The sequence below is a fragment of the Ranitomeya imitator genome, chromosome 2 (genome assembly GCF_032444005.1).
Source record: "Ranitomeya imitator isolate aRanImi1 chromosome 2, aRanImi1.pri, whole genome shotgun sequence".
Classification (NCBI taxonomy): domain Eukaryota; kingdom Metazoa; phylum Chordata; class Amphibia; order Anura; family Dendrobatidae; genus Ranitomeya; species Ranitomeya imitator.
The window spans coordinates 248687823-248700986 of record NC_091283.1 but is presented as its reverse complement, the minus strand read 5'-3'; the positions used below and the strand labels follow the sequence as shown (position 1 = coordinate 248700986).

The following is a 13164-nucleotide window of genomic DNA, read 5'->3' as shown; positions in this document are numbered from 1 at the left end:
GCATCAAAACTATGAATTAACACACGTGGAATTATATACTTAACAAAAAAGTGTGAAACAACTGAAATTATGTCTTATATTCTAGGTTCTTCAAAGTAGCCACCTTTTGCTTTGATGACTGCTTTGCACACTCTTGGCATTCTCTTGATGAGCTTCAAGAGGTAGTCACCGGGAATGGTTTTCACTTCACAGGTGTGCTCAGTCAGGTTTAATAAGTGGGATTTCTTGCCTTATAAATGGGGTTGGGACCATCAGTTGTGTTGTGCAGAAGTCTGGTGAATACACAGCTGATAGTCCTAGTGAATAGACTGCTAGAATTTGTATTATGGCAAGAAAAAAGCAGCTAAGTAAAGAAAAACAAGTGGCCATCATTACTTTAAGAAATGAAGGTCAGTCAGTCCGAAAAATTGGGAAAACTTTGAAAGTGTCCCCAAGTGCAGTTGCAAAAACCATCAAGCGCTACAAAGAAACTGGCTCACATGAGGACCGCCCCAGGAAAGGAAGAGCAAGAGTCACCTCTGCTTCTGAGGATAAGTGTATCCGAGTCACCAGCCTCAGAAATCGCAGGTTAACAGCAGCTCAGATTAGAGACCAGGTCAATGCCACACAGAGTTCTAGCAGCAGACACATCTCTACAATAACTGTTAAGAGGAGACTTTGTGCAGCAGGCCTTCATGGTAAAATAGCTGCTAGGAATCCACTGCAAGGACAGGCAACAAGCAGAAGAGACTTGTTTGGGCTAAAGAACACAAGGAATGGACATTAGACCAGTGGAAATCTGTGCTTTGGTCTGATGAGTTCAAATTTGAGATCTTTGGTTCCAACCACCGTCTCTTTGTGCAACGCAGAAAAGGTGAAAGGATGGACTCTACATGCCTGGTTCCCACCGTGAAGCATGGAGGAGGAGGTGTGATGTGTGGGGGTTCTTTGCTGGTGATACCAGCAAAATTGAAGGCAAAATTGAAAGCATACTGAACCAGCATGGCTACCACAGCATCTTGCAGCGGTATTCTATTCCATCCGGTTTGTGTTTAGTTTGACCATCCTTTATTTTTCAACAAGACAATGACCCTAAACACACCTGCAGGCTGTGTAAGGGCTATTTGACCAAGAAGGAGAGTGATGGGGAGCTATGCCAGATGACCTGGCCTCCAGAGTCACCAGATCTGAACCCAATCAAAATGGTTTGGGGTGAGCTGGACCGCAGAGTGAAGGCAAAAGGGCCAACAAGTGCTAAGCATCTCTGGGAACTCCTTCAAGATTGTTGGAAGACCATTCCCGGTGACTACCTCTTGAAGCTCATCAAGAGAATGCCAAGAGTGTGCAAAGCAGTTATCAGAGCAAAAGGTGGCTACTTTGAAGAACCTAGAATATAAGACATAATTTCAGTTGTTTCACACTTTTTGGTTAAGTATATAATTCCACAAGTGTTAATTCATAGTTTTGATGCCTTCAGTGTGAATTTACAATTTTCATAGTCATGAAAATACAGAAAAATCTTTAAATGGGAAAGTGTGTCCAAACTTTTGGTCTGTACTGTATCTCTCTGATTTAAGGGCATAAAAATTCAAAGTTTGAAAATTGCAAAATTTTAAAAATTTTCGCCATATTTCCGTCTTTTTCATAAATAATCGCAAGTAATATTGAATAAATGTTACCACTAACACGAAGTACAATATGTCACCAAAAAACATTCTCAGAATCAGCGGGATCCTTCTATGCGTTCCAGAGTTATAACCTCATAAAGTGACAGTTGTCAGAATTGTAAAAATTGGCTCGGTCATTAAGTACCAAATTGGCTCTGTCACTAAGGGGTTAAACTGGTGGGATCTCGTTTATATTCTAAAGCGAAATGCCTAAACAGACAGATTACACCTTTCCTAATATTATGTCTCTGGCTGTTCATCCTATTATGGATCGCTTGGGTCGTTTTTAGATCCCTGATATCGGATGAATCTCCCTTGTCTCCCTTCTGTGCTGCTGAATGTGATCATATGGTCCCTACAAGACCAGGTCCCGTCTTTCTGGCCAAACTTCACTTTTATGATCGACAACATTAAATGTGCAGTGAGGCCAAGTGTGAATTTCTGCACAATAACAGAGTTTCCCTTTATCCTGACTTTTCAATTTGTATTAAAACCGACTAACTTCATACAAGATTGTGATAAACTACATAATAAACAGTACACCGATGCCATGATATATCTCTAAGTTGTGCGTGGCTGATGGCTGTAATATACATTGGGTACGGAAAGTATTCAGAAGAAGACTTTAAATTTTTCATTGTTTCATTGCAGCCATTTGGAAATTCAAAAAAAGTTAATTTTTCTTCTCATTAATGTTCACTCTGCACCCCATCTTGACTGGAAAAAAAACAAAAATGTAATTTTTGCAAATTTATTAAAAAGAAAAACTGAAATATCACATGGTCATAAGTATTCAGACCCTTTGCTCAGTATTAACCCTTTAGAGCTAGTACAGCCATGAGACTTCTTGGGAATGATGCAACAAGTTTTTCACCCCTGGATTTGGGGATCCTCTGCCAGTTCCGTCAGGTTGGATGGTGCATGTTGATGGACGGCCATTTTCAGGTCTCTTCATAGATGCTCAATTGGGTTTAGGTCAGGGCTCTGGCTGGGCCAGTCAAGAATGGTCACAGAGTTGTTCTGAAGCCGCTCCTCTGTTATTTTAGCTGTGTGCTTAGGGTCATTGTCTTGTTGGAAGGTGAACCTTCGGCCAAGTCTGAGGACCAGAGTACTCTGGAAGAGGTTTTCATCCAGGATATCTCTGTACTTGGTTTCCTTCAATGACAACTAGTTGTCCTGTCCCTGCAGCTGAAAAACACCCCCATAGCATGATGCTGCCACCACCATGTTTCACTGTAGGGATTGTATTGGGCAGGTGATGAGTAGTGCCTAGTTTTCTCCACACATACCGCTTAGAATTATCACCAAAAAGGTCTGTCTTCATCTCATCAGAGCAGAGAATCTTATTTCTCATAGGCTGGGAGTCCTTCATGTGTTTTTTTTAGCAAACTCTATGTGGGCTTTCATATGTCTTGCACTGAGGAGAGGCTTTCGTCAGGCTACTCTGCCATAAAGGCCGACTGGTGGAGGGCTGCAGTGATAGTTGACTTTGTGGAACTTTCTCCCATCTCCCTACTTCATCTCCGGAGCTCGGCCACAGTGATTTTGGGGTTCTTCTTTACCTCTCTCACCAAGGCTCTTCTCCCACAATTGCTCAGTTTGGCTAGACGTCCAGGTCTAGGAAGACTTCTGTTGGTCCCAAACTTCTTCCACTTAAGGATTATGGAGGCCACTGTGCTCTTAGGAATCTTGAGTACTGCAGAAATTCTGTTGTAACCTTGGCCAGATCTGTGCCTTGCCACAGTTCTGTCTCTGAGCTCCTTGGCCAGTTTCTTTGACCTCATGATTCTCATTTGGTCTGACTTCCACTGTGAGCTGTGAGGTCTTATATAGACAGGTGTGTCTCTTTCCAAATCAAGTCCTATCAGTTTAACCCCTTACCGACATCGGGAGTAATAGTACGCTGAAGTCGGACTCCCTCCCTTTGATGTGGACTCCGGCGGTGAGCTTAAATCTTTCCGGGGACACGTCAGCTGTTTTGAACAGCTGACATGTGCCCGCAATAGCCGCGGGTGGAATAGAGATCCACCCATGGCTATTAACCAGTTAAATGCCGCTGTCAAACGCTGAAGCGGCATTTAAATTTCACTTATGGCAATCACGAAGGAAATATGCAAACTGGTGACCCCGTCACATGATCGTGGGTCACCGATGTGTTGGCATGACAACCTGAGGTATCCTGGAGACCTCTATGGTTGTCAGTGCTGGCTTCCTGTGAGCACAACCCAGTGGTCGGCGCTCATAGCAAGTGAGTAAATCTGCTATATACAGGCCATCTGAACATCGCCTCTATGTAGCAGAGCCGATCGGGTTGTGGCAGCTTCTAGTCTCTTATGAAGACTATTGATGCATGCCAAAAGTAAAACAAAAAAGTTTTTAAATATATAAAAATAAAAAATATAAAAATTCAAATCACCCCCCTTACGCCCCATTCAAAATAAAACAATAAAAATAAAATCAAACATACACATATTTGATATCGCCGCATTGAGAATCGCCCGATCTATCAATAAAAAAAGGATTAACCCGATTGCTAAACGGAATAGCGAGAAAAAAGTAAAATTGCCAGAATTACTTGTTTTGGTCGCTGCAACATTGCATTAAAATGCAATAATGGGCGATCAAAAGATTGTATCTGCACCAACATGATGTTATTGAAAAACGGCAGCTCGGCGCACAAAAAATAAACCCTCCCCCGACCCGATATCGCGAAAAATAAGACGCTACGGGTATCGGAAAATGGCGCAAATTTTCTTTTCTTTTTTTTTTAACAAAGGTTTTTTTTGTTTGTTTTTTCACCACACAGATGAAAAAGAACCTAGACATGTTTGGTGTCTATAAACTCATAATGACCCGGAGAATAAAAAAACAAGTGTGGGAGTGCACTTTTTTTTTAAATTTCACCACACTTGGAATTTTTCCCCATTTTCTAGTACACGACATGGTAAAATAAATGGTGTCATTCAAAAGTACAACTCGTCCCGCAAAAACAAGTCCTCACATGGCCATATTGATGGAAAAATAAAAAAGTTATGGCTCTCAGGAGAAGGGGAGTTAAAAATGAAAACGCAAAACTGAAAAAGGCTCTGGGGGTTAATTAAACACAGCTGGCCTCCAATGATGGAGTAGAGCCATCTCAAGGAGGATCACAAGGAAATGGACAGCGTGTGACTGATATATGAGTGTATGAGCAAAGGGTCTGAATACTTATGACCATGTGATATTTCAGTTTTTCTTTTTTATTAAATTTGCTAAAATTTCTACGTTTCTGATTTTTTTCAGTCAAGATGGGGTGCAGCGTGTACATTTAATGAGAGAAAAATGAACTTTTTTTAAATTTACCAAATGGCTGCAATGAAACAAAGAGTGAAAAATGTAAAGGGGTCTGAATACTTTCTGTACGCACCGTACATTTATTCCCGCCTGCAGGAGATGTGTTGGCTCCAGCCCTGGTTTCATGGATTCACTCCACCTCATAAATTACATTGTTTTTCATCCTAAAAAATTCAGATTACTGCACAATCTCTCCTGAAATGGGGAGCAATATTATTTTCTGTAATCTTCTGGTCAGCATTCATAGTAGCTCCAATGGTCCACCATAAATGAGTGCAACACCGGTTTAGGCCGGTTTCACACGTCAGTGGCTCCGGTACGTGAGGTGACAGTTTCCTCACGTACCGGAGCCACTGACACACGTAGACACATTAAAATCAATGCATCTGTGCAGATGTCATTGATTTTTTGCGGACCGTGTCTGCGTGTGCCAAACACGGAGACATGTCAGTGTTCGTGGGAGCGCACGGATTACGCGGACCCATTAAAGTCAATGGGTTTGTGTAAAACACGTACCGCACACGGACAACGTCCGTGTGCAGTCCGTGTGCCGTGCAGGAGGCAGCGCTACAGTAAGCGCTGTCCCCCCCACTGGTGCTGAAGCCCCATTCATATCTTCCCTGCAGCAGCGTTTGCTCTAGAGAAGATATGAATAATCCTTTTTTTTTTTTTTGTTTCTCGTGTTTAAAATAAAGCTCCATGTCCCCACCCCCTGTGCGCCCCCCCGCTGTTCTTAAAATACTCACCCGGCTCGCTCCCTCGCTTGCGCTGCTTCCTGTCCTGGCTGCACCTTCTACTGTATGAGCGGTCACGTGGGGCCGCCGATTACAGTCATGAATATGCGGCTCCACCTCCCATAGGGGTGGAGCCGCATATTCATTACTGTAAATGAGCTGCCCCACGTGACCGCTCATACAGTAGAAGGTGCGGCCAGGACAGGAAGCAGCGCCAGCCAGCGAGGGAGCCGGGTGAGTATTTTAATAACAGCGGGCGGGCGCACAGGGGGTGGTAGGGGGGTGGGGACATGGATCTTTATTTTAAACACGAGAAACAAAAAAAAAAAAGGATTATTTTTTTAGTTATTTGTTTATACTATTTTCTCACTTGCTTATCACGGTATATTTATATATATTGAAAATTTCTTTCACTTGTATATATTAAGTAATCTGGAATTACTCCACTGCTCCATGACATATCCCATTATTTTTTCTCAAATCTAGTATAGTCTTCCGTATGCTTGCTCCCATTTAATATAAAGTTTAGCGCTGTCCCCTGCATCTGGTGCTAAAGCGACGATTCATATCTTCCCTGCAGCAGCGTTTGCTGTAGAGAAGATATGAATAATCGTGTTTAAAATAAATATCCATGTGCCAAACCCCCGCCCACCCCCTGTTCAACCCCCCCCCCCCCCCCCCCCCCGCTGTTGTTAAAATACTCACCCGGCTCCCTCGCTGGCTGGCGCTGCTTCCTGTCCTGGCCGCACCTTCTACTGTATGAGTGGTCACGTGGGGCCACTCATTTACAGTAATGAATATGCGGCTCCACCCCTATGGGAGGTGGAGCTGCATATTCATGATTGTAATGGGCGGCCCCACGTGACCGCTCATACAGTAGAAGATCTTTATTTTAAACACGATTATTCATACCTTCTCTACAGCAAACGCTGCTGCAGGGAAGATATGAATCGCGGCTTCAGCACCAGTGGGGGGACAGCACTTACAGTAGCGCTGTCTCCTGCACGGCACACGGACTGCACACGGACAACGTCCGTGTGCGGTACGTGTTTTACATGGACCAATTGACTTTAATGGGTCCGTGTAATCCGTGCGCTCCCACGAACACTGACATGTCTCCGTGTTTGGCACACGGAGACACGGTCCGCAAAAAATCAATGACATCTGCACAGATGCATTGATTTCACTGTGTGTACGTGTGTCAGTGGCTCCGGTACATGAGGAAACTGTCACCTCACGTACCGGAGCCACTGACGTGTGAAACCGGCCTCAGGCAGACATATTGCATATGCTTTGGCATTGTCCCAGATTGTCCTCATTGGAGTGATGTATGGGTACGTTATCCCTAGGGATCCGTTGATATGTATATTAGGGTAAATATTAACTGACAATACGACTAAAATTGTAACTGCAAGATTATAGTTTGCTGCAAGGAAACTGATTGCAAAATATTGGGTTAGAGAGGAGCCTCCGTCCAGACGTGAATTCATTGCTCAAACGAACCACATAACTGAGCTTGAGAAAAGCATTTACACCAGGAGGGATGAGCTAGATTTCTTCCATAAATTATGGCAGCCGTGGTTGGATAGGATTAATGTTCTACCAGTATATAGTATTATAGAGTACAACTTATGGTAAACTGGAACTCTGTTTGATATTGTCAACTATGGATGAATTATTGTTTGCTCCTGATATGGCCTCCATGGGGGGTTAATTTACTGGTAAGCATAAAATGAGTATAAACATGTGATCTGATGTAAATCTTGTTATCGTTAATACAAATTTATCTGATTAAAAAAATGGTGCTTTCCAAATGGCTAAAACAGAGAGCAGATTACTTCAGCTGACAGCACACACACCCATACTGCCAAACTGGATGGTATTACAGATGCCAGGCACCCTAATCTTAGTGGGTGGGAGGAGCCTGCACCGCCAAGAGCTTCTGGTTCAAACACCACCTCTGTTACCAGCATTGCCTTCAGAATGAGTAAGTCAGCGTCTGGTGTCCAAAGCAGACATTGCAGGAGCAGATACCAGAGGAGAGAGGGCACACCATTTGCAGAATTCCTAATATGACAAAATTGCAGAAAACCAGAGCAGATGAAATCCCTATAACCCCTTTCTGACTTCGGACGGGATAGTACATCCGAGGTCAGAACCCCCGCTTTGATGTGGCCTCCGGCGGTGAGCCCGCATCAAAGCCTGTTCAAAACAGCTGACATGTGCTCGCAAGAGCGGGGGGGTGGGGTGGATTCACGATCCACCCGACACTATTAACTAGTTAAATGCTACTGTCAAACGCTGACAGCAGCATTTAACTAGCGCTTCCGGCCATCGGGTCTAAAATGCGTGCATTGCTGACCCCCGTTACGTGATCGGGGGTCAGCGATGCGTCGGCATGACAACCAGACGTCTATTGAAGACCTCTATGTTGATGCCTGATTGCTGTGAGTGCCACCCTGTGGTCAGCACTCATAGCAATGCAGTAAATCTACTACATAGGAGCAATCTGAGCATCGCTCCTATGTAGCAGAGCTGATCAAGCTATGCTAGCTTCTAGCCTCCCATAGAGTCTATTGAAGCTTGGCAAAAGTAAGAAAAATGTTTTAAAAAATATGAAAAAAATATAGAAGTTTTAAATCACCCCCCTTTCGCCCCATTCAAAATAAAACAAAAAAAATCAAATATACACATATTTCATATCGCCACGCTCAGAATTGCCCGATCTATCAATAAAAAAAATTACTTGATTGCTAAACGGCGTAGCGAGAAAAAAATTGAAATGTCAGTAGTACAATTTTTTTGGGTCACCACATTTTTTTGGGTTATTGCATTAAAATGCAATAACGGGCGATCTAAAGAATGTATCAGCACCAAAATGGTAGCATTAAAAATGTCAGCACAGCACAAAAAATAAGCCATCACCCAACCCTAGATCACGAAAAATGGAGACGCTACAGGTATCGGAAAAGTGCGCAATTTTTTTTTAGCAAAGTTTGGAATTTTTTTTTACCACTTAGATAAATAATAACCTAGACATGATTGGTGTCTATGAACTCGTACTGACCTGGAAAATCATAATGGCAGGTCAGTTTTAGCATTTAGTGAACCTAGCAAAAAAGCCAAAAAAAAAACAAGTGTGGGATTGCACTTTTTTGCAATTTCACCACACTTGGAATTTTTTTTCCCGTTTTCTAGTACACAACATGCCAAAACCAATAATGTCGTTCAAAAGTGCAACTCGTCCTGCAAAAGAATAAGCCCTCACATGGCCATATTGACGGTAAAATAAAAAAAGGTATGGCTCTGGGAAGGAGGAGAGCGAAAAACGAAAACGCAAAACCAAAAAAAGCTGGGGTCATGAAGGGGTTAAAATGACTCCATTTTGTAAATTATAACCCTCAATAAATTATAGGAATAGTGACTATTTTGACTCCACTTGCAGTTTCCAGATATTAGCACGCGCAGTGAATGTTGGAAAGTGAAAATTGCAAATATCCCAAGTTATTACATAACACATAGTGCCCAGATTGTGCTCCAGAAGATACACATGCCATACAATAAGCGATTTCTTCTCACTATAGTAATGCCAAAAGCATCGATGCTTAATGTGGTTTAAGCACAGTCTAGTAAACTGTAAATTGTCATTGTCTTGGTGAATAATTCAATAATTTTGCATAACTTGCCATTTTTACAGACCATTTAAGTAGAAATGGTCAAAAATATAGAATTCAAGGATATTTTATTCTAAAATAATAATTGGTTTTATTCTTGGCAGATGACCTTACCAGAAGATCAGCAGGACAGCTGACATCTTCAATGTTTAAATCAGATAATCTTGAGATCCCACAGGATACAATTGAAGTGAATGCCATTACTCCAAATATACCATCATCCCTTCACAGCAAAGATCTGTCATCTGATCCTGTGGAACAGATCCTGTCTTCTGATTCATTACCGACTACTAAGGAAAATCAAAGTCACAAAATAAGCATTAAAAAACTAACTACTCCTAAAGCAATGAAGACATTTTCATTTTCAGAATATGAAAATAGTTTTCCACTAGAAAAGTCCTTTCTCAAACAACAAAACCTTCACAAAGCAGACAATAAAATTTCTTGTTCCAAGTGTGGGAGATGTTTTAACCAGAAATCAGATTTTGTCAGTCACCAGAGAATTCACACAGAGAAGAAGCCATTTTCATGTTCAGAATGTGGAAAATGTTTTATTCGGAAAGCGCAGCTTGTTACCCACCAAAGAACTCACACAGGAGAGAAGCCTTTTTCTTGTTCAGAATGTGGGAAATGTTTTACAGATAAAAATGTTCTTATCAGACATCATATGACTCACACAGGGGAGAAACCTTTTTCCTGTTCGGAATGTGGGAAATGTTTTAACCAGAAAGCGGATCTTGTTAGCCACCAGAAAACCCACACAGGAGAGAAGCCTTTTTTTTGTTCAGAATGTGGGAAATGTTTTATCCAGAAAGCGCATCTTGTTAGCCACCAGAAAACCCACACAGGAGAGAAGCCTTTTTCTTGTTCAGAATGTGGGAAATGTTTTACAGATAAAAATGTTCTTATCAGACATCATAGATCTCACACAGGGGAGAAGCCTTTTTCCTGTTCAGAATGTGGAAAATGTTTTAACCACAAAGCGAATCTTGTTAGCCACCAGAAAACCCACACAGGGGAGAAGCCTTTTTCCTGCTCAGAATGTTGGAAATGTTTTAAACACAAATCAAGTCTTGTTAGCCACCAGAAAACCCACACAGGGGAGAAGCCTTTTTCCTGCTCAGAATGTGGGAAATGTTTTAACCACAAATCGAGTCTTGTTAGCCACCAGAAAACCCACACAGGGGAGAAGCCTTTTTCATGTTCAGAATGTGGGAAATGTTTTAACCACAAATCGAGTCTTGTTAGCCACCAGAAAACCCACACAGGGGAGAAGCCTTTTTCATGTTCAGAATGTGGGAAATGTTTTAACAGCAAAGCAAATCTTGCTAGCCACCAAAAAACCCACAGAGGGGAGAAGCCTTTTTCCTGCTCAGAATGTGGGAAATGTTTTAACAGGAAGACGAATCTTGATAGACACCAGAAAACTCACACAGGGGAGAAGCCTTTTTCATGTTCAGAATGTGGGAAATGTTTTAACAGGAAGACGAATCTTGATAGCCACCAGAAAACTCACACAGGGGAGAAGCCTTTTTCCTGCTCAGAATGTGGGAAATGTTTTATCCACAAATCGAGTCTTGTTAGCCACCAGAAAACTCACACAGGGGAGAAGCCTTTTTCATGTTCATATTGTGGAAAATGTTTTGTGAAGAAACCATCTCTTTCTAGCCACCAAAGAATTCACACAGGGAAGAAGCTTTTTTTATGTTCTTAATTGTGTTTACATAGTCACATACAAGTGCTTCTCACTAAGTTAGAATATTATCAAAAAGTTACCGTAATTTATTCCAGTTAAATGCAAAAAGTGAAACTCTTATATTATATAGAGTCATTACAGAGTGATGTATCTCAAGTGTTTATTTCTGTTGATGACTAGATCCTACAGCCAATGAAAACCCAAAAGTCATTATGTCAGTAAATTAGAATAAAAACACCTGGAACGGCTTCCTAAACATTTTAAAAAGGTTCCTTGGTCTGTTTCAGTAGGCTCCACAATCATGAGGAAGACTGCTGACTCGACAGATGTCTAAAAGGCAGTCATTGACACACTCCAGAAGGAGGGTAAGCCACTGTAAAATATTAGTATTTCAATAATAATTAAAAAATATAGTTTACTTAACATATGCAGGTTCTGACTAGCAAATAGGTACTCTGGATAGTGAGGGACTGAGTTATTGTGAGGATTGTGGCCGATACATCTGTTCTCTGTTTGTCAGAACTATAGGGCTTTTGTCAGAACTGTGGCTATTTGGAGATAATAAATGGTTCTTAAAGGTCACAGGCTATATGCTTAAGCATTTCAAAATGAGGTAATGTACAAAAAACTGATATTCATATTCCGCAAGTTACTAGTGTTATAATATGGTAGAGGCTGTGAACATAGTGGCAGATCACCATATGTGGTTATGAGACAGGAAAAATAGATCCAATGTAAGTCTATGGGTCCAAATAGTATATAAGCTGACCTAACTCCTGTTCCTTTTACTAGGCACTGCTGCTAATAGCCAGTTTCCTACTCCACACTGATGAGGGGCAAATACCCCGAAACAGCTGTGTGTGGATGGACACCATGTTTTGGCATAGGTGGTTTTCCTTTTTGGATGCTGCCCTTCCCGTGGTTGTTCCTTCCCGGTGAAAGACCTGGCTATTTATTGCTTGCGTTGACAAACATGTGATGGTGTCTCCGCGGCTTATCTACATGCACGAACTCCTGTTCAGACAGATCTCTCATACTTTAAGAATCTTCAACCCAGACCACATCATACTTCAAAACCATATGTAAGAACCAATGAATGCTTGTTTTCTATAATCTAATACTTACTACGTGCTATGAACTTACTTTTCTTCATTTTTGTCATCACTTTTTGAATGAACATTAAACAAGATTTGTTTTATCCACACAATTCAATATTGCTTTCCTTTCTATCTTCACTGTGCTCTTACTTAAAAAAGTAAGAAACTGTTATTTTCTCTAACATTTTGGCGAGCCCTGCCAAATCTGATTTTTGTGCTATTTTTGTGAAATCCTTTCCCTTGCACACGGAGGTGGAGAGCTCTGCTAAACACCTGTTGTTCAAGGTGCAGGAATTCTGCTATTTCACGTCACAAGGATCAGACAGAGCCTACAGACAGTGAGGATTCGTGTCTCCAACCATAAAGAGCTGGATGTGTCCAATGACGGAGGTCTGAGGATTTCAGTAGAGACACAGAGGACCATCCATTGACGGTTGGATCAATCCAGGAGAGGAAAATATATTCCACAGGTGAGAAAATGGATTTCATTCATGATTATTCTAAGAAAAGTAATATAGAGTTTAAGTTTGTTCATAGCCATACAGATTCACAATTATGGTCTAGTTTTCATAGCCAATGTGAAGCAGTGAATCTTAAGATTGAACAGAGGTTTTTCAGTAAAAAAAAGTTACAGAGAAAGCTTCAAAATGTCATGTACATGGTCCGAGTGTACAATAATTTAGTCTTTGAGAAAACTGAAACACAAACACATAAAGCATGTACTATCACACAAGAGATTGGTCATACTGACACACAAGGTGACACACAAGAGTCTGACGGGGATTACTTTGATTGTCCAAATTGTTTTGTATTCGTCAGAACATAATGAAAAATTGGAAGATCAAATCGATGCTCGAACAGAATTATTGTCAAAATTGCACCAAGATATAAAAAAGGTTTCTGTTCTTACAAGATCAAACAAACATGAAGACAATGCCGCCACATCATTTGTACCAGACACACAAAATCCACATGTTTCAGTAG

The 13164-nt window shown here is 41.4% G+C and overlaps 1 protein-coding gene across 1 annotated transcript in view; it reads left to right on the top strand.

The window, feature by feature from the left end:
* The window catches only part of LOC138662914 (zinc finger protein 182-like), a 41880-nt gene extending 29590 nt beyond the window's left edge, over positions 1-12290 (top strand). The window contains exon 11 of the mRNA XM_069748915.1: positions 9492-12290. Within this exon, the coding sequence (XP_069605016.1) occupies positions 9492-11101 (1610 nt within the window). The 3' untranslated portion in view covers positions 11102-12290. The remainder of the gene's footprint in view (positions 1-9491) is intronic.
* The last annotated feature ends 874 nt before the right edge of the window (positions 12291-13164 follow it).